This window comes from Opisthocomus hoazin, chromosome 19 (genome assembly GCF_030867145.1).
Source record: "Opisthocomus hoazin isolate bOpiHoa1 chromosome 19, bOpiHoa1.hap1, whole genome shotgun sequence".
NCBI classification, from domain to species: Eukaryota; Metazoa; Chordata; class Aves; order Opisthocomiformes; family Opisthocomidae; genus Opisthocomus; species Opisthocomus hoazin.
Genome location: NC_134432.1, coordinates 14,480,203 through 14,502,126, shown reverse-complemented (window position 1 = coordinate 14,502,126; position 21,924 = coordinate 14,480,203). Strand labels below are relative to the sequence as shown.

The 21,924-nt window shown below is 48.5% G+C and overlaps 1 protein-coding gene across 2 annotated transcripts in view; it reads right to left on the bottom strand.

The window, feature by feature from the left end:
* The window catches only part of COL5A1 (collagen type V alpha 1 chain), a 160,051-nt gene extending 139,164 nt beyond the window's left edge, over positions 1-20,887 (bottom strand). For both annotated transcript variants that reach the window (XM_075439389.1, XM_075439390.1), the window contains exon 1: positions 20,595-20,887. In XM_075439389.1, coding sequence (XP_075295504.1) covers positions 20,595-20,694 — 100 coding nt within the window. In that variant the 5' untranslated portion in view covers positions 20,695-20,887. The remainder of the gene's footprint in view (positions 1-20,594) is intronic.
* Between the last annotated feature and the right edge of the window lie 1,037 nt (positions 20,888-21,924).

Below are 21,924 nucleotides of genomic sequence, written 5' to 3'. Positions count from 1 at the left end.
TTCCCATCACAGCCTTACTCACATCGTGCAGAGAGGGTACCAGTGACGATGTTTGCTCCTGGGCATGACCATAATTTTGCACACATAGCTCAGAGGTTTGACCATCCAGCTCACCCCCGCACGCTGCCACATCATGCCACTAGCTGGTATGTAGCGATGGACGGCTGAAGTACATAATCACTTGCTGAATATCTTTTTCCTTCTCTTTTCACACAGTTTTATTGTGCTCCTGAGGCCTTTTGAGCTGAGATTCAAGTTACTGAGAGCAAGACAATCCATCAGAGCATGGATGAGAAAGAATAGAAATGAAGCTATCTGGGGCCATAAAGCTGAGCCAGAACAGTAAGAAAAATTCCTCACCCCTCCTATTGATCTTTCCACCTCCAGGGCAGATGTGAAAAGAGGAAAAAGCCAGCAAATGTTGCCTTTGGAAGCTGTTGACTTCACAGCAAGGGGATGGCGCCGAGACCTGGTGCCTCATCACTGGTTGCTTGGCCAAACACAAGTCTGTGCAAGATGTTCCTGGGGAGCCCGATGAATGGTGACCCCTTTGCACACACATTCACAGGGAGAACTTGAATCCCTGCAAACCCATTTCACTCACGCAAGAAAGCAATTAGTACTCCCCCCTAGTAAAAAGGCAAATAAATATCATTAATCTTCCCACAAACCAGTCCCAAAGCACCAATAAAAATATATGAAAATACATTTTCCTCTACTGATTCCTCTCCAGGTAATGAATGGAAGCAACTGAAGATTTCCCTTCTGTAATATTCAGCTAGCATAGTGACTGCTGTTGCATTTCTTTCTGTAGGTAAGAAAAGGGCTTTGCATTTCAGTAGCTCTACCTCCAGGAGATCTTTTGTCAGGCTGTAAGCAAAAAAACCCACACCAAACCCAACCTGTTTTGCCTCAGCATCTGGGAGAGGTCAATTCCAGTCTCCAGCTTATTTTCAGTTGCCTGAAACTGGTTCATGGCATGACCTCTTAATCATACTTGCAGGTTTTAAGAGTTCAATCACAACTTTGATCAGTCAAGCTTATATTTGCAGACTGCTATCATGATGCTTTCCATATCCTAATATTTATATACTCCAGGTGCTTGCAGGAAATGGCACTTCTGGCTTCTTCACTGCAAGCAACCAACTTAGGCAACACAGCAAAAGGAGCCTTCGCTGCGGGCGAAGGCAGCCAGCCCCGGGCAGCAGCAGGGTGCCGAGCCCTTCACACCACCAGCGCCTGCTCCCGACTGGCAGTACCCAAACAGGACAAATAAATAAAGCACCAGACACACACAGTGACATAAAGGGTGGCACGTGCATGCTCTTGGCAGAGGGAACCGGTGGGATTAACATCTTGCTTTCACACTTCTGCAGAGCCACTCAGCCCACCCTTTGCACCTTCAGCAGCAATTCCCACCACCTTTTATTTCCTTTGCCTTTTCAGTCATGGGCAGCGGGCAGAAGAGGGAGGCCCAGCAAGATACCGTCCCCCTTCAACACAGGTTTCCCCCTCCCAGGTTGCCAGTGAACTTGTTCTTCAATTTGTAATTCATAAACCCAAGAGCATGAGTTTTGAGGTATTACCAGTATAAACAAAGAAGACACATAGGGACTCTGGGTGTAACGAACAGCGATTCATCCAGATCTGAGCTACTTCAGAGCTCTACCAGGGGTCAGACACATCAGCAAATATGAAACAAAGTCTTGGTGCTGCTTTAAAGAAAGATCAAAGATTAAGAAAATTGAGCCTCACTGCCAGCAGTAATGAAATGCAATTTTAATCCCAAATACAGATTCTTCCTCACATTTCAGACCAAAACCAAAAAATACGATTAAAGAGATGCTGAAAGATTAATTTCACTTCAGGGCAAACTCTCCTGATGTCCTCCAACCTAAAATAGTGCCAAGTTTGGAAAGGAATTCAGAATTTTATCAAGGAACAAATACTTCTCAAGTTGTTCCAAGTTACCAGGAGACAAATCACAGGTAACTACACAGACACTCCATTCAAAGCCAGGGAAGCGCACAAGAGCAACACCTTGAGACACTGACCACTAGAAGCTGGACATTTTTGGTTTTGTTTTGATTTTTGCTCACACTGATGGACTAGTTTTCCATCAGACAACCGAGTTCTCTAAAGGGAAACAATTAAACTCCAGCTTTGTAAATAAACCTGCTTAGCAGAGCTGAGGTTTTCTGCAGAAGTCGAGCACAGCCATATGCTCCCCACGTAACTCTTCCCGGCCCTATTCCCTCGGAGGAATAGTATATACTACGTTGCTTTCAAACAATCCCAATATGTTCAGCAGCAATTTACTTAATAAGGTAAGGCAATAAGGCTGGCAGAATCTGTCCCTAAGAGATGGGTAATCAAAACATAAATTTGTATAAGAGAACACAGCACAACAAGCATTCATTTACATGATGTCAAGCCATGCAATCACAGCTTATAGAGACACCAAGCAAGCCCTACCACAGTGACCTTGGGCACCTCCAGCAGCCAAGTCAGTGCCCCAGGCTCCAAGCATGAGGGACTCTGCTCCATCACTAAGCTGTGCAGCCCCTGAAAGCTGCTTGGCTTCAAAGGATCGATCCAGGAGAGCAGACTAAGTGTAGATTGGTATTGATGTGCGCTCTACTCATGCCTCTTAACTACAGCACAAGCAGCGCCCACATCACACTCACCATTCAAAAGGGTGCAAAACGCAGCAGGTAAAAAAAAAAGATGAATAAGAAGCAGCACAGAAATCAGTACTCTGACATATTCACCACTTTTTAAAGTGTTCTCTGTAGCATAATACATTTACCTTGACATTACGTCCTTTATTTGTTTTAAAGGTTCATAATATTTCTTGTTGAATTTATTTTCTTCCTTTATCATAAGCAGGGTAACAACGCAAGCGGCCTTGAGCAAGGTCACAGGAGTCAGGGAGAGATGAAGAGACAGTTCATCTGCAGCTCTGGACATTAAACCATACTGACCTGACCAACTAAGACTTCCCCTCAATCGCCTATGTGAGAGATTAAATGTTAATTAAGCATGTGGTTTATAAGCCTTAAGCTGGTATTTTTTTGTGCCACTGCTATTCAGTCCCAAATGCATCATAACCTTCCCTTCAAGCGCATGCACGAGAACCTGCCCCAGGGCCCAAGCCATTCAGCAGACCCTTGGCAACGACCCGTCGGTCCTCCTATGAGGATGCCAACTAACCTGTCCTATTGCCCTTTAACAGTTCTTAACAAGACCTCAGGCTGTTTCAAGCAGACCAGCTCACAGGACAGGGATCTGTTCATGTGCACCATCTACAGAAAGCAGCTGGCAGCCACCTCCACCCGCACACAGACCTGCACAGGGAATTTTTATTTGCTCCTTTCCATTTCATCAATCAAGCTTTAGCAACAAACACACCTGCTTTTCAGAGCAAAGCACACTGGAAACCACTTCTCACCACTGCACTGCTCACCCTTCCTTCCCAACCCATCCTCTGTCCCCAGGGTGAGCTTATCCCATTCCAGCAGAGCTGTGAGCAGAACCAGCGCTGCTGTCCCCGCCGTTCAACCACGCTGATCTCCCTTGTTCTTCCCCACGTTTCTGCAAAGGACCAGGAGAAGAGATCCCCTTTCAGGCTCTTGATCTGCACAGCAGAGTGTGGTCTGTGGCAAGCTCACTTGCTTGTCCTTTCTCCTGGAGAAATCGTACAGCATCTCAAAGTGGGGGGGGGGGGGGTGTCCACTTTAGAAGACACCATGGTTAAACAGCATGCAACACCCAGCTCCTCTGCCAAGCACATCTCTGCAGTCAGAAACAAATAAAAGCACCATGCAGGCAAAGGCACCAGGATAAAAGAGCCCTTCAGGAAGCAAAGGGATGTACGAGGGTGCCCTGGAAGGACACCTGACTCCATGACATGTTCAGAAATACTGCCAGTCTCCATCACATCCATGCCGCGTGGCAGCAGCCACCATGGGAAAAACCCAAGGCACAGCACAGCCGGCTGAGGGGGTTGAAGGTAGAGGGAGGAAGAGGCAGGAACTCATGCAGGGGATGAAGCTGGATCTGCAGAGATGTTCCGAAGAAGCTGGCTGGCAGGACGAGCAGCAGTACGACTGCTGACCATGAAGACAATCAGGTGGCTGCAGGATGCTGCTCCAACCTCCTCACTGCAACTCATACTGGAAACATTTTCCCAGATAAGTCTGTGCCTGTGCGAAGGCCAGGGCTCTGATCAGCAGCAGAAGAGGGATTTTGATTAATGAGGTACTGATGAGGTGGGAAAACAGCTTAACTGTACATAAGCAGGATACAACAGAGCAGAGCTTCACGTGGTGTAAATCAGCACCAATCCACTGAAATGCTAGCAGAAGCAGGCAGTTAATCGCAGGGAAGGATCCTTCTCTAACACACAGGGAAACCACAGTCCCAGCACATGAGAAGTTACCAGGTCCTTTGTTTGGACATGGTCCTTGACAAGCAGCCAGCCAGGATGAATGAAGATGTCACTAAGAATATTTCAAATTTAACAATGACAGCAATATTAAAATACCCATGGAGGCAAGTATTTGAGGGAGTCACACAAATTGCTTGCCAGCTTTATCCTTCCATCTGCTTTTGCCTAATCTGAACTGCAAGTGTGCAGCCCCATTCCCAGGGGAGCCTTACAACACACACATAAGAAATATTTGGGAAAGTTTGGAGTCTTGCAATTAAAGTTCCTTCCAACTTAATCCAAAGAGAGAAGACTTGTGTGAGCCAGCACGGCTGGGTATGCACAGGTAGAAAGGGAGCTGAAAAGCTTTTCCAAAACGTACTGCAGTAAAAAGAAGGGTCAAAGGAAAAAAATACAAGCAGGATCAAGTCTAATTAAAGGAACAAAAATAAAATGACAGCTACAAAAAGGCAGGGGCTATTTTCATACAGAGCGAAGGGTCGCTGGCGTGTATTTGCAGAGCCCCAACACCCAGAAGGGAGGAGAAAAGAGGTCCTTTGTGAGAGGGATGGGGAAGCATGGGAACGCAGCAGCCCGGGGGTAGCTCAGAGGCATTACTGTACTTAGCACAAAAGGGAGAAACAATAGAGGGCAAAAGGAGACAGGGCTGTTTGTTCTTCTGGGTACGGCAGGCAAGGGAGGGATCCCAAATTGTGTCGGGAGAGACACTGGAAGAAGCGGCCACGAAGGACGAGAGTAGCAGGCCCAGATAACAGCCCGAGAGGCACGGGGCAGCGAGGTTAAAAATGGGGGAATCCTATATTAGGCACAGTTAGAAATTCTCTGGTAACAGCTATTTCCCTAAGGAAAACTGGTGATCTGCTCAACAGAATTGCTGCAAGGTATCTTCTGAAAAGAAGAACAAAGATGTTCAAGAAACACAAAGGATTATTAGCAGGAATTACCTAGAAAAGCCCTGACAAGGACACGCTCTCTTTTTATAGGAAGCAAAATGCAGGGTGGCAACCAAACATTAAGATGCATGCACAGTTCTTGTTTCTAAGGCTCTGGATGAAGCTGCTCAGCTCTGCTTCTGACCCAGGGTCTGCATGAAATACCGAGCAACTCCCTAGAGCTCTGCGCGGCTCCCAGAGCCAGGACAGCCACGGTGCAGAGACAGCAGGAATAAAACACTACAGCAACCAAGAACGCATTTTCTGTTACTCCTTCGATGGGACTGTCTTGAGACTCATTGACCCCAGTTTCCCAAAATGCCAAGAGCTCAGCGCTTTCATTCAGAGCGCTGTTAAGCTGACACCCAGTCCTTCAGTACCCTAACTTGGGCACCCAAGTCCAGCACTCATCCCTAGAGCTTTGCCAACATCTGACCAAAGCAACTTCTCTACAACCCTGCCCAACCTGAGTACTTCAATTCCTATCCCCAAAGAGCCCAAGAACTTCTTGAGACATAGCACAAAAACTCAATAGCATCCTCTTGCAGGTAAATGGAAGGGCAAAAGGTTAAGGGTAGATCTAGAGCTCACTGGAGCACAGGGAGAGATGCCAGAGCGAGCACCAGGACGCCAGCACCACGGTCACGAGCAGGGCAACAGTAAGGCACTTCCCAGGCACGCTGCTGCATTCGCACCACGCACACCAAGGGAAACCCAAGACAAAGTTAGTTTTTCACTCACCAAGCCCTTCTTGCCCCAGGAGACAGCCCTCCCTACCAAGGCCAAACCCAGCTTTCCCCCTGAAACCAAATAAAGACTGATCATCCCGCTGCAAGTCCAGACCTTCGCATTGCTTGGAGTCACAGCTTAGCGATCGCATTTCAACCCCTGGAGGCTGTGTCTGCTATGAAGCGCGCAGCTTCACCCTGCGCTGGCGTAACGGAGACAAGAATCACTCCGTCGCTTCAGGTCTGGTAGTAATTAATTTCATTGAGTTTGACATTTGAAATAAATGTAGTAAGGAACATGCTTCCACCATCTGGAAAAGTGCATGCTGACACTTCCAATCATTTGTGCATCCACTCGTGAATGTGTATAAGTAATGTTTGGTATTTTTACATATAGAGAGAGAAGGTAAATGACACATCAAGACATCTATCCATGCAGAGAAGTGCAGCAGCTGAACACCACTCATCATATAGATGAGCAAAAGGCGTGTTGAGTAGTGGAAGCAGCCAAATGAGGTAAGAAAATATTTGGGAAGCTAGAGACAAGGCAAATGCCAAGAGTTATCTGTATATTTTGAGAAGACTGATTTATACATGGAGCATGCTTGCTATTCTCTCCATCACTAAAATAAGCACTATATGAAGGACTTCATACTAAGGTATACACAATAGCTTAAAAGTAATCTGTGTACATTATATATGCCCTCATTTATTACTCAAAGGGAAGACAAACTTTTCATAGCTACAGAAAAACAAATTTTGTCCTTACAAAAGTGCAAAGAGGTCACTTACAGTATATTCCTCTTCCCTTCATGAACATGCTGAGATATCTTTCCCAGAACAAGGAGAAGGGAGGAGACACTCCCTTTGACATTAAGACAGACATCCCAGAAAATATAACATCAGCTGCGTAGAAGACTCAAACCCATGGGAGTTTGGAAAGGACTCTGCCCTTTTTCCAGTGCCATCCTAGCTCCTCCTGACCATTCCTGTCAAAAACCACCAAGGACATGCATGCAGAGAAGTTCCAGTTGCAAGTCCATTGCTACATGCACGGAGAATAGAATCAAATAATGGCATATTAAACTCAGGACGTTATGGGTCAAATTCATCACCATGTCGGTTCAAACCAGCCATAAACCCAGTTTAAGCGTTGCTGAGACTGGTGGCGTGAAAGAGGAGTGGAACACTAGACCAGGACCAACCAGTCTATATAAAAAGGCTCCACTAAGTCTGGAGCTGCATCAAGTTCTCCTTGTTCCACCCCAACACTCTTGCCATTGGGCTCAACTCTTGTTTCTGCAAACATCTAAACTAACCCTACTGCAGCCCTCTGTACAAAGGAGAAGGGTTTCTGCTTTTCACACCCAAGCCTTGGTGAAGCATTAGCTCCTCCAGTGCCCCCTCTCCAGGAGGGACTGACAGCTCACCTTGCAGAGCAGCTCCTGCCCCGCATCCATCCCTCCCTCCACTCATGCTAGGAAGCTTTATACGTGACAAGACACTGGAGTGCAGCAGCGCAGAGCTGCTCTCCCAGCACAGCGGGGTGCTCAGACCAGTAAGCCTCACCCGTGCCAAGTATGCCACTTCCTCCCAAACTGCTGATCCACTGCTCGGCAGATTTCCAGGGGACAGATGAGGACTGTGGCTTGTCTAGAGCAGGTTATTTCACCTCCTAAGCCCTCTGATGATTATTTCTCACCAGACTTTACTTCCTTGAAGAATTTTCCACATGCCTTATTTAATCCTGTGTCGACTGACATTACGCAGGCATGGCATATCTGCCTGCATTAACACCCCCTCCGCTATCATTCACTGCTCACCAAAATGGAAAGAAAAGTGTTGAAACAGATCTGTTCCCCCAAATAAGTTTCTTGCACATCTGCAGCTTTTGTTCCTCAGCAAAGAGAGCCCAATTCAGTCTCACAGAAGTTCCCCCTCCTCTCCCACATCTATTTTCAGCCATTCCATTCCCTATGGCATTTTGCCACCATCAGAAAAATAAACAACTTGACCCCCACAAGACACAATAGGGACAGGTATATGGGGCCCCAAATCCCACCCAGTTTCTTTATAGGCTACATGAGCTAAAGCAAAGATGTGGCAGATTCCACTCCCCCAAAAGCAGATGTTTCAGCTTCATCCATAAAAAGCTTCATCCCAGGCCACAAATTGGCCAGCTCTGCTCAAGCAGCAGAGACTCAGCTATTTCCAGGCTCACAGAATTTGTGCTCATTTTAGCAGCGCGGCTGTTCATTATTTGGGATGAGTGTCCCCAGGGCAAGGAGGGCCCCGGCTTGTCTGGCCAAGGCTTTGGAGAAGGGAGCTACAGGGAGGGAAGCACGCTGAGTTACTCGGTTACTCTAAATGTGCAGAACATCTTTAATTGATGTTCTGACTCCAACAGCTTCAGAGCATCTCTAAGTTTATTGATGAGAATTTTTAAGTACCTTCAAACAAGGAACCCAAAATTCTTTACAGACTCTTCCACACCCAAAACAAACTCCAGTTTTGGTTCTGCTTCACATTTCATAGGAAAATCTTAGTCAGCTCGGTGTTATCCAAGCCTATTCCCCATTGCCACAAGAAATCACACTGCATTTTCCTGGGCAGAATCCCAACCAGCACTGTAAATGCTCCACAAACTGCTAAAAAAAAATGCAGGCATGTGGGCAATGAAGGCAGAAAGTCAAAAGCAGTGGTAGCAAAGAGACGAAGGGCGGTTTTGTGATTTAGGTCTGATGATGCTATGCTGCTTCCCCTGCCTACGTTCCCCAGTTGAACACGAGTCCAGTCCCAGCCCTGCATCTGCCCGCAGCTCCACATGGACAGACTCCCGCAACAGTGCGGTGCCGCAAGAGCTGGACTCACAGCCAAGAGGCAAAGAACCCGGTCTCTGCCCTGCCATGGGGCCCTGGGCCAAGACAAAACTCCGTGTGTAAGCACCAAAGGGTCAGAGACCAAAAACCCTGGCCCCCTGCACAGGGCTGACTTCCCCCTGGGTGCACAGGAATGCCCTAAGCAGGACCACGGCTGCGTTCGGAGGCTGAGGACGAAGCACCGCATCCAGCATCCTCGGGCACCGCCGTCTGCCAGAGTCTGCAGAGCTGCTCAGCTCTGCTTTCCCATTTAAGGCATAAAGGGCTGATCCTGCCCAGGACTTCACTCACAGGGAGCATCTCACAGTCAGATCCTGCTGTGAGAACGTGTCTGTGGTTGGAAAAGAAAAAGATGGTGGGATGCTGCAAGGACTTCGCCCTCCATGCCAGCTCTGGCAGAAGGGTTAAGCATGCCTGCTGCCTTCTCTCCACACAGTCCTGTAAGACAATAGCCTCCAGCACATAAATGCTTCACTGCTTCCCGATATAGCTCTTTAATTACAGAGCACTGGGAAAACTGATGTTTCCAGAGCAGATATGGCCCTTATTGTTTCTCCGTTTTGCATCCTGCAGGGAATCGGGACTGAAGCTTAAAAAAAGCCAGAGCCAGTTATAAGCACTGGGGTCTGTTTGCTCCTCCTCCCAGTCCCAGCTCCTGAGGTCAGCAGGGAAAGCATCCAGCAGTTGCAGAAAGACAGATTGTTTTAATTTAAACATTTGAGAGAGACAGAGGGAGGGACTTTCTCCCAAAGTGTACAAGACGTGATAATATGCCTCTCCCGATCCCTGCAAACCCTTGCGAGAGAACATTCCTAGCAGTTTTCCTATATGAGCACTCAGTGTGTGCCAAATGGAGCGACCAGGATGAAAGCAGCTTCCTCCTCCCACCCTCACGTCGCTTTTTGATCACAGAAATGAGGGGATTCTCAGGGATCTGCCCTCCCTGTTACAAAAAGCAGAATACCCAATGGCATCACAATGTCGACCTCATCAAGAAAAAGCATCTGCAGCCGCAGGGCCCCAGGCAGTCCTTATCCTTCAAGGAATCGACAGCTTTCCAAGACGAGACACTGAGCAGCCCACGGTCAGGGAACAGAGGCTGTGCTCAGGGGATGGACAGACTCCTGTCTCCTGGGGGAAGCCCTCCGAGGGGCACGGCCAGGCTTCTCCAGCGCAGTGGCTCCCACGGAGTCCCACACGCCTCCCACCGCCAGCAGCAGCGTCCTGCCCATCAGCAGCCAAACACACCTACCACCCATCTCACCTATCAGCAGATATCTTCAGCTTCCACGCGATGCCAGCACGAGGGTTACAGACCCGGTGCTTCACCGTGCAAACCAGGCACAGCCCTCCCATGCACGGGAGCTTCAAGCCACCAGCTCCTGCCTCGCTGCACCCCTGGGGCAGCGTCACGCTGTTGCATCATCAGCAAATGAGTTCCCGGTTCCCAGACATTTGATATCAAATGGAATTTGTGTTGGATTTCCGGCCACCTCGGATCAAAGCTATACTGGTAAATTCATTTGAAAGCTGTTTATGGAAAAGATCTTGCATTATGGGGACAAGAAAAATAGCTGGCTTAATTTTCCACTGAAGGTATATTTCGATGGGGGAGGATAAATCAAAATTCTAAAGCTTTAGTTATTTTTTGGAGGAATATCTGTTTTACACCACAGGAGTGACTTCAGAATAGAAAAATCCAATGGCTAGAAATCAAAAATGTAAATATTTCCATGTACTGTCTCTCAGATACATATTCTGTCAAAACACCACAGCAGTGCAGGACAATATGCAGGGGTGTCTGCCACAGCAGACCATCTCAAACACACTGTGGGTGTCTCCTCTCCAGGACAGTGAAAAGCAGCTAGCCAAAATGTTGATAACCCCCCAAAGGAGAGTGTTTCAGCCATGTGAAAAAAGAAACCTATAGGTACAGGAGCCCATGACTTAAAGAAACTCCACCCTATTAAAAAAGCATTAACGACTTCTGAACTGGCTTCTGTTTTCTGGTCTCCTGGCCACCACTGCTGTTTTATTGAAATTGCCCTAGCAGTATCAATTAAAGGCAAGTTATGGCCAAGTCCCCACCCTATCCCACCCACTTGGCACAAACCCATCCACAGCTCACTGCTCCCTCTTCCACACGTGCAACCCACGAGCTGCATTTCTATTTTCAGCATTCTGCCAGTGTGGTTAACCAGCTGCCGGGGGCTTGTCAAATGAAGCTTTCAGGCAGGAAATTAAAAAAGCTGAATTTACAACTGGGTATTTACTAGGGGCAGGGGACGCTTACCTCCAGCACCCTGCAGACTCTCACATCTCACATCCCTGCTCCTTCCCCCAGGATGGTGCAGGAATGGGCCAGGACCCTACTGACACCCATTGCTCAAGGTGCATGTGTTTTCTCACCAGCATTTCAAGAAAAAAATACTGTCCCCACAACAGCACCTTCACAACACTAGTAGCCCTTGCTCTAAGCGTTGGAGGAAAGCAGCCTGGCTATTAGGAGTCTCCACATTGATTTGGAGCAGGCCTTTTCTGCAGACCACCGGGTAGATAAAGCAGCTGAGACCAAGAGCTTGCTAACCCTACGAGCTCCAGCTGGTTGTTCTGCAAAACAGCAGCAATGAATCCAATGCTTCCAGAGTATCACCCTGATTTTCTGTACACAGCCTACATCAGCAGCTGCCTTCGGAGCCCCCGGCAACTAAATGCCAGCTCCAGCCCCTTGCTAACTTTTAGATGCTCGAACACTTCTGCAGATCTTAGCTAAGATCGAGTCCTGTAACTCCCTGAAAGTACAGTGAAACAGAGCTGTTTGGCACCAGCTGAAACACCTCGCTTGGAAGCTCCTTTTTTTCCATTTCTTCGGAGCAGAGTGACACTTATATTCACAGTGACTCATCTCCTTGACCTTTCTATTCACTTTTAATGGTGCAAGCTGGAAATAAGGGCATACGAACAATGCATTCATTCTTCAGCTGGTGAACTGCAGCCCCCGGACCGAATCTCTACGCTGCAGCAGACAAGAGCACACAGAGTGGATATCTCATTCCAGCACATCTAGGAAGAGCCCCCTCAAAGACCACACAAACCCACTGCTTAATTCATATTTGAGGGGTGCAGCTGAACGAGCTGCACCAGAGATCCCTGTGTAAAATGCTGCAGGAGTACAAGAGATCCTGGGAAACTGGCAATGTCATCTCCCGGAATTCAGCTGCAATGAATTCTTACTCAAGTATTGTCTTGGAAACAAAAAAGGGGGTGGAGGGAAGAACAGCAGAGGAAAAGAGGCCAGCAAGGCACTCTGTGAGGATACACGAGCTCAGCCAAAGTACAGCTCTTTCCTCTATATCCACACTCAAAAAATAGAAACTCCAGCTGACATGCAAATGAAACTGTAAATCTGAGCACTAAAACTGCCCAAGTCCCTCCAAGCAGGGACTCCAGCAGACCCCCAGTGACCTCTTGTCTCTAGGAGTGTCCCCCCATCAACCTCTTCCAGCATCTCCAGCAGAGCTGCAAACTCCCCTGCACTTTGCAAGTTCTGGCAGTGAAGTGCAGAGAGGGAAGGAAAGACAAGGACTTTAAACAGTTCGCTTAAAAGCTGAGCCAGGAAAAAAACTTATTTTATTTACTCTGAAAGAATTAGCATCTCCCTGGCTGCAGATGCACAGCTTGATCCAGGCAGGACTGGCATCCAGGGTCATCCCAAGCTAACAGTAAGATTGAGCTGCCATTCATGCTAGGCAGATCATCCAGGTCTTCGGCAAGCTGCAGCCTCCCAAGAAGAACAAAAGGTCCCCCAAGCATACCCACCCACCCCTTATTAGAAAAACAGGGTGCCTGGCTCCTGTGGGTGACATCCAGACACTGTTCAGACCCATGAAAGAGTTGGCCCCGAGCACAGCAAGACTAAGGCTTGGCCTTCAAATCTTCCTCCAGTGAACCTGGAGCAGCAGGGCTGAGCACAAGGAACACAGCATCAAGCACGGGAGACTTCTCAAGAAATCCAACCAACCCCACAGGCATGAATGCACTCAGCCTACATAAAAGCAGAACACTCAGCAACAAAATACACTGGAATTACTTTCTTACCTCAGCAAAACTACTGAATGTCACCAGCCCAAAGCTAGCTAGGACAGACTGACATCAGCTTACCCAACCTCCTGTTCCGCCCACAGCACAGGTTCAGCATGCCAAATCCTGCAGGGACACCCAGCACCCCGCTTCCATTCCCATCCCCTCCACTGTCCAAAGGGGTTTCTTCCCAGTGGACTGAAGCACGTGTCAGATCCTCTGCCTGCTCTGGATTTCATTCATAGATCTCATGCTTCAAAGTGTACTGCAAGTAACACCATGGTGGTCTGTACTGTACCCTATCACCTAAACTGCAAGATATGTGTCCAAATCTAAAGACAAAACCTAAATAACTTTCTGCATTTGCTGTGAGAGGCATTGGTGTTGCTAGACAGGAAAACACCATCCCAGAGAGGAAAAGTATTTCTAAAGTAGAAGACTCCTAGACCACAACCACTAACATAACCTGAGGCACAGGGATGAAGAGAGACTCTTAGAACACTTCAGTGCTTGAACACACATGTCTTGTTGGTATATCAATGTTGAATTTGTGTTCAAGCAACACCTCAATGCCAGGAGACAGGATCTGGCCCCAGAGCATGGGAAACACAGGGACTTGCCTAAGGGCTGGGAGAAAGTCTGTAGCAGAGGTCAGGAACGAGCACTGGTGTAGCTCATTCCAGTCATTCAGTCCCCAAACGATCCTTGCTCTCTCCAGATTATTACACACAATCTCGAAGGAAAACTCCAGCATCATAAATACATTAATGCCATTTTCCTAGTTTCAAAAAATGACATCTCTCAACATTGTGAAAGCTTCCAAATGATGCTAAGAATCCTGCTGGCTTCTGGAGAGAAAGAGAGCCCAGACTCAGAGCAAGCAACCTCAAAAATGTCTTTTGTGTAGCTCCTTCCTTTATTTATTTTAGTTCAAACAATTTTCCAGACACATCCACAGAGAAACCACAGCATCATTTGGACTGTTCACTCAGTGCTAGGCTGCATTTCAAGAGCCTTGAAACTTGCCAACAGTAACCCAGTGGCTAATTATATCATGTTGCCAATCTGAGTTTTTTCCATATAACATTAGATTTTAACAAATTTTTTCCATTCTTTCACGTCTCAACTGTTTTCCTGGTTTTGGTCATTCTTCCCATACTGGGTTTTTCTTTGTTTCACACAAAGGTTTATTTTATTTTTAAGAAAAACTGCCAGCTTGCAAACTCAGTACTTCTCACAAGAGCTCCAGTCTAGCTGGTAAGAATAACAGCTTTGCTGTACAGTAAAGCTAGGCTGCAGCTGGAGAAGACAGTCCCTGGAAGCTCCCTCAAGCGAGCCAAGAGGGCAAAGGAGACGAAAGGCGCTGCCTAAATTAGCAACTGAAGGTTTAAGTAGGCAACAGGCAACACCAGGAGGCAGAAAAAAAATCTTAAGGGTCTGAAGATTGCCTTCTGCTTGCCTTGGTCAAATATTTGCACCCACAGCCAAACGATGAAGCTGCTAGCTCCACACGCCACTTTGCCTTGCCGATGCTCAGCCAAAGGGCAACAGCCAAACTCCAGCAACAAAACTGTTTCCTGACACTGATGTGAGGCACTCTGTCTTCTCCAGAAAGCACAAGACAGTGTCCACCTGGAAGGTTTTTCCCCTCCAAAAAATCTCCGAAAACCTTCCCAGTAAGCCATCATACCTTTGGCAGGGAATAAATACACACCAACGTCTTCAGACTGCTACTCCTGACAGCTCTGTACAATAGCTGCGCTCCAACGGGGTCACAAGCAGAGAGAAATCCAAATAAAAATAACAGGAGCCAAAAAAGGCACTGAGCAGTCCTGATCCAGCAGAACATAACCAAGCGCCAAGAAGCCTCCACATCTTAGCAGAAGCAGAGCTTGGAAGGAAGCGCGGGAGGAGCGGTGCCTTGGGTTGCATCAGCCCTCCCTTGGGGTTCCCCACCATGTCAGCTGCTCCAAGGGGGAACCCCCATTGTGGGGACAGCATCTCCCAGTGCAATGCCAGTACCAGGTCCTACTGCTTACATGCAACAGACTTGCTGTATATCCAAGATAGATGCTTGCACTCCATACTAAAAAAGAAGCTAAAAGTCAAGGACCTTCACAGATGGTGCAGAGAAACCAGCGGAGATAGCAAACTGAACTCCAGAAGCAGAGTGACTCCTGTGTGAACGTGCCTCTGGTGACACTGACTGGTACTGTGGGACTAATCCCACAGGTCTTAAATCTGACCCAATTCCAGCAGATGACTCTAAGGCCTCAGCATTGCCAAAATATCCTCAACAGTAGCAGTATTGGAGACCTGCGGCAGAATCAGGGCTTTCCTAAATACATGACGAGTAGAAGCCTACACTGGATACAAGCACAGAACAGAGTGGAAAAAGTCATCCTCCACGTGAAAAAAAGTCTGTGAAGAGGTGGGTTTTGTGGTTCATTCCCAGTTTATTTCCCAGACAACTCTTCTCTCTTCTTAAACAGCAGTTGCCATTTACCAAAATCTAGGTACTGAAAAGTTATAATCATGTTTTAAGTAGAACCCAAACAATGTTTTAAACTTTTCTCTGCAAAATAATTTGTTTTATAGACTGATAGCTGCACCCTGAGGATAAGACTCCTGCTAAACAAACCAGGAGAGAGCACACGTGGGCGAGCGTGTACATACGTGACGAAGCGCCAAATTTATACTTGTAACACAGCAGGGATTTCCCCCATCTTAGGTGCTGCTACATTCCAAAATCAGTTCACACGACAGCAGAGCATGCGCTCCAAACACAATTGCTCTTCCCAAATCCTTCTGGACCCGGGCACCCCCACCCCAAACCACAGCATATGCAGACCAGTCCTTACTTTCTAATGCCAGGGCCAACCAGTAGACTGACGGAGAGGCTCCAAACTCGACCCTTCGGCAGTCCTTTAAGGCCAAACAGCCCCACGGTGACACACACACCCTGTTCGTTTGAGCAAGGTTCTAGACCCATCTCAGCACCTGCAGCATTTGCTGCCACTCAACAACCCAGGGGGCTCAGCTCCCCACCCTTCCCCGGTCCCACCATTCTTCAGACATATCTGCAGGCAACCATACGAACACACATAAATAGCAAAACAACAAATCACCATGGTGACACCGCATTTGAGCACTTTTCCACCCTCTGAACACCATCTCCCCGGGGGCCAGCTGGCCCATACCTCCTCCGCCCCATTGCCCCTTGAAGGTTTGCTGGGCCAGAAAGCCCCTAAGCTTCACTCTGCTTGCGTGGAAGCGTTCACAGCAGTATCGCTCCGTGCAGTTTTTCCAAGTGTTGCCTTTCGCGCTTACACAGAGCTATCGGCATCCATCCTGCTTCAGGAAGGGCAGCAGCGTAGCACAGCCCCAGCATCCAGACAGCGTGGGGTGAGGGGGAGCACAGGGAGCAGGTCAAAGAATCAGGGCGTAAGACAGAAAGTAGACAGAGTAACTGTTAAAAGAATTAATTGCCAGTTTGCTTTACCTCTACAGAATAAAAACCACCTCAGACTGAGGAGCGGTTTCCTGGAAAGTACTCCCACAGATTTCTTTCTGAAGTCCAGACAAAACTCCAGTCAGCTAAATGCATCTATAAGCAGTACTTCACACAAATGCCTCTGTCAATGGCATATGCCACAGAAGCACCTTCTGCTTCTCCGCATTTGTTGCCACGCTTTGTCTCATCCGAAAAGTAACTCAAAGCAGTTGTGAGAATGGATACTTTGAGCCTATGCCCTGAAACCAGGCTGCAGAACAGACAGGGAAACTTTGAGTCACTGAAGCAGAGATGGACAGACAACACCAGGAGCAGACCACGTCTTCAGCATCAGAAGAAAAGCAGCCAGGCACAGGCTACCAAGGATCACAGGACATCTACATGCCATTAAGGGTCTAGACCTCTGGGACAGTGGCAAAGGTTTTCCATGTTGGAGCTCCGAGATAAAGAAAAGCTATTTCAGAATTAAAACTGTTGTGCTGAACATCACATACAGCGCAGCTGCTGGTACCAGACATACAGAGACACAGCACTCAGATTAACTTCTGGGGAACCATCAGCGGGGTTCTGCCCAGCGCAGGCTGGCAGCTCTGCATCTGCATCCCCCTCCCACAGCACAGAGGTGGGAGGTTGGAGCAGGAGCCACGGCACCAAGTCACACCCCAAAGCCCTCCGACAGATAGTAGTACAACCCCTGCAACACACGGTCTGACTGCAAGTTGTCATGAGACAGAGACTTACTAGATAGTTTTTCCTCTAAATTTAAAAAGGAATGAAGCTGACAAGTCCATCTCTTTCAACAAGAAAACGTGAGGGGCAGGGACAGCACCCATCTAATATAAGTATACACATCCCCTGTACCATCCCTCCCTATTTGTTCCAGAGCAGGCTGTCTGCAAGCAGGAGGAGTAACACCAAGACAGTTTTGTTCATTGGACTACCCTTGCTCTTAGAGAGAGGTTCCATATGTGAGGATCCAGTAGGGATCTGAGCTAGCAATGCCAGCAGGCAAGAAGCCCACGCTGTTGTCCCTCTTTGTATGCCAAAAATCAGCAACTCCTCAGCAGGTTTTGCCTTAGAGCTACCCCTAAAGATGAGAGATGAAATGGGATTTCTCCAGTCCCCAAACAAATTATTGCCCAGGCAACTCTGTGATGCTTCAGACCAAGGAGCCTAAATTCCCACCGGCTTTGGTGGGAGCCAGTGGAACCAGCTCCTCAACCATGAGACCAAAAGCAGCTCCTGCATCCAGCACAGCTACAGCACTGCGAGCGCAGGAGCAGCCTCCAAAAACCACCTCGAAGGGAACGGCCTGCCGAGTTTTCATCCTGACCCCAGCTTACATGGAAGAATAACACATTACCTCAGCTGAACGCCTCTGCAGCGTCCCCTGGACAGGGCACGTCCGACAGCTGGGTGCTTTTAATTTATAAAGTCCTGCTCCAATCTGGCAATACATTGACAGCATAATCCAGGTTTTACACTGGAAATCAGATCTGCCATCAATTCCAGACTTATAAAGTCATATTTCTTCTTGTAAAACAATATAAACACTTTTGATTGGCAAAATATTAAACAAAATGCTTCTAATTGGCTGGATAAAGACTTTTTTAGCTCATTCTAGATGACTGGGGAAGAGCCAGGGAGAGAAGCAACAGATGGTAACAGGATACTTCATAATTTCCAGCATTTTTATTTCTGTTAAAGGGCACGCCATGTATTCTTATTACACTTCTCTTCACCACTAAAGGCAACTGCTGCTTCCAAAAATTTTCACCCAGAAACCTGATTCAATTTTATAGGCATTTGTAAAAGCAGAGACAGATTCCAACTTTGTCTGTGGGTTAGATTTTTTGGTGTGACATCATCTGTTAAAATATGGGAAAATCTGAGCTGGAAGGGCAGTGTTCAGAAGCCGTTCAGTCCATGTCGCCTTTGACACTGCTATTCCTCTATTTTTTCTGGAAAGCCTCCGTGAGGTTTCTTCCCCCTTTCTCTGGAGCCACCCCAGGGCTCTGCTTCGCAAAGAGATGACAGAAAATTCACCTCTCTCCACACGGAGAAACTGATTAAAGTGAAACTGAAAGAGAAACAAATCAACTGAAACAAAACCAGAGAGGATTTGGAAATATTAAAAAAGGCCTATAAAGAGCATCAGCTAATACCCCCAGCAGTTCCAACCTGACTCCTCCCTCATCCAAATTATTTGTTGTCCTATTAGGAGGCTCATTAGGAAAACTCAAAGCCTTTCACTGCAAGAAGCACACTGGCCCTCCAAAAGCTCCCCAGCCACCCACCGCAGCTGAGCTCCTGCCAGCCCTCTGCCTCCTCCAGCTGTGGCCCACAGCTGGACCCAAAAGTTCCAGAAAAGTTCCCAGGTAACTTCAAGAGGAGCCAGGTCTTCTGTCAAAGCCGTCAGCAGGATACAGACTGACAGGCAGAGTGCCTAAGGATGCTCTGACACCATTAAAACATTAGCACAGACAAAAGAAAAAGGAAAACTTTGTCATCTTTCCTTTCAAAGAGTTGAGACTGGTAATAATTCAGTTTTCAGCTAACACAAAGTAACAGAGCGGCCCGACAAGCTGGCTGCACAAGAAGGGAACTTGAGCTGAGCTGGTATCATTCCAGTGTTCTTCTAGTCCGAAAACTGCTCTGACCATCCGATGCTTCTGCACTACCAGACAGACTTCTGTGGAGGCTCTGACTGCCCTTCACTTCTCCTACAGTGACGCTCTAGAGGCATTTTATTCATCAACCAGCAACTTTTCCATCTTGCTCAGACTTTGCAAGCAAACACTTAATGAAAGCATTCCTCATACGCCCACTTATTCTTCCTTAAGGTCATTTCGTGAACCTAGAAATTAACAGTAATTTTCAATCACGCTGCTATATACAGAATCCCACACGCATTTGTCCTGGTAACACACAAACATCCCCGCAAACACCGCTGCCTGAGCTTCCCAGGAAACCATACCCAGAGCACGCAGAAACCGAGCGCGAAAGCCGAACCCCCGACAGCTCGGCTCCCCAGAGCACTTCTCACCCAGTTTCTCAAGTTACCCCGCAGAACTCCGTCTGCTTTAACTTTTCAGATTTCAAAAACCAGCTTTGCCAACAAACCGCTCCTTAGCCTTTCCCTTGAAACACAACTTAAAAATGACCTCAGAGCACCGATGCCTCCAAGCGTCTGCTACAAACTCGGAAAACCCCCTGAAAACGCGCAGAAAACTTTTCCAACAGACCCACAAGTCTCCAGCTGCCCTGCTTGGGCATCTCACAGCCCAGCCGGGGAAAGCAGAGTTCCCAAAATCCCTCAGAAACCCCAAACCGGTGAAATCAAGCGCTTAGCCCTGCGCCATCGTTAAAAAAAGTGACATTCCAGGGTTTTTCTGGCTGCTCGGCTAGTGCTGTTGCACATCTGGTACTTCAGAACGGCCTCTTGCCACCCTCGGCAGCCCCAATTTGGGGGAGAAACCCGGCAAAGCGGGGCTGGCGAGGGGGCAGCGGGAGCCTTGGGGTGCCGAGCAGAACTGCCAAGCTTTTGTGCACCGAGGTCTGCGGGGGCAGAGCGGATTACTGCCGGACAAAAAGTTTCTTCTCCTCAAGGAGGAGGAACTACGCAAGACGAGAGGTTTCCAGTTGACTAAATATATATTCACATACATATACGCAAATATATAAAAACCTAGAGCCTCCAGAAACACATCCTAACTTCTGCTCCAGAAAAACAAGCTCAGCAACAGGCTGCTGTACTCCAAGAAAGGTGAAAAAAGTATTGTTTTAAGAGAGTTTTGCGGTTTTTTCACCCCCTTTCACGGGCCCCCTGACAAACGGCATTCAGAGACGCGGGCAGCTAAAGGAGGTTGGGTGGGTTTGGTATTTTTTTTTTCCCCTCCGGAATGCACTGAGTAAAGACAAATGGTTTTGCCCCGCACAAAAGCCACCTCGCCCTCCCCACCCGGGACTCGCTGCCACGGGGATGGAAGGGGGGGCTCGGGGGCTGCTTACCTGCCCGGCCGAGGGACAGGGCACCCAGCAGCACCAGCGCAGCGGGTCCCCACCAGCTCCGTATCCAACTGCGCCTTTTCCACCGCGTGTGCGTATCCATGGTCCACAAAAAACGGGGCACCAGCTCGGGACAACTCGGGGGGGAAGGGGTGGAAAAAAAAAATAATATATATACACACACACAGAGAAGCGAAGAAAAGCCGCTCAGACCCCCCCGCCAGCCCCCCCGGAGAGCAGCCGCTTTATAAAGCCATGGGGCGGGCGGAGGGCTGTCGGGGGCTCCGCCGCGCTCACTCCCGGCCCCTGCCTGCTCCGGCAAGCGACAAAACTTTTCTTTCTCTCTCTCTCTCCCCCCACCCCCCTGAGGTTTTTTTTTTTCCTCCCTTCTTTTAAACCCGAGGCAGGAGTTTGTCAATCTCGGAGCCGCGCAGCAAATCAGGGCCGGGCGGTGCGGCCCCCGGGCCGGCCCCCCCGCCCGCCCCGCTCCCGGCGAGTTCCAGCGTTGCGGGGCTGCCCCGGTCCCCCAAAACCGGGGAGTTCCCCCCTCCCTTTCCCCAGCAGAATTAGCACGAGCTGGAGTTTTTTTTTCTCCCTTCCCCTGTCCCAGCCCCCCCCTCCCCAGGGAGATATGGCTTGTGAAAACATGGAAAAACGCAAGGAGTTTGGCAAAAGAGCTGCAAAACGTGCATGTGAAGGGTAAGAGTGCGAGGAGGAAGGAATGGAAGCAGAGGGAAGGTGGCATCCACTGCCAGGAGAGCTGGGGTTGGGGTGGCAAAACCCTCCCTGGCAGGGGAGCAAAGGGTGGGAGGGCTGCGGGCGCTGGGGCTGCACGCACAGCTTATCTGGGGGTCCCGCACTGCTCCGCTCGCGTTGCTCTGCCTCTGCATGCCGCTGATCGCCTTTGCACAGCAGTGGGAAACACTTTGCACACCGGTAGACACCGCCTTCAAATGGTTTGACTAGTTCTGGCATTGTATAGCCACAGTGTTAGAACAGCACTGAGGAAAAAAGCCCGTACAAGCTGGTGTGACTTGCCTATGCCAAATCCCTTCCTTCAGCAGTGCCCTCCCTGAGGTCCCAGGAGGGGAGGACAGGCCTTGTGCTGTAGGAGTAGGTGGCACAAAATGCTGCAGACCCTCAGCAAAACCAATATCGGGGTATCTTAAGACCAGAGAAGAAAGAACCACGAAAGGCAGCCCTCTCACTTAAGTAAAATGCTTTGAAGACACTTGCTGGTATCACTACTCGCTTTGCCAGTGCTGTTAAAGATCTGAACATCATTGCCAGCACACATCCAGGTGATAGTCCCAGCTACCATGACTTTAGTGGT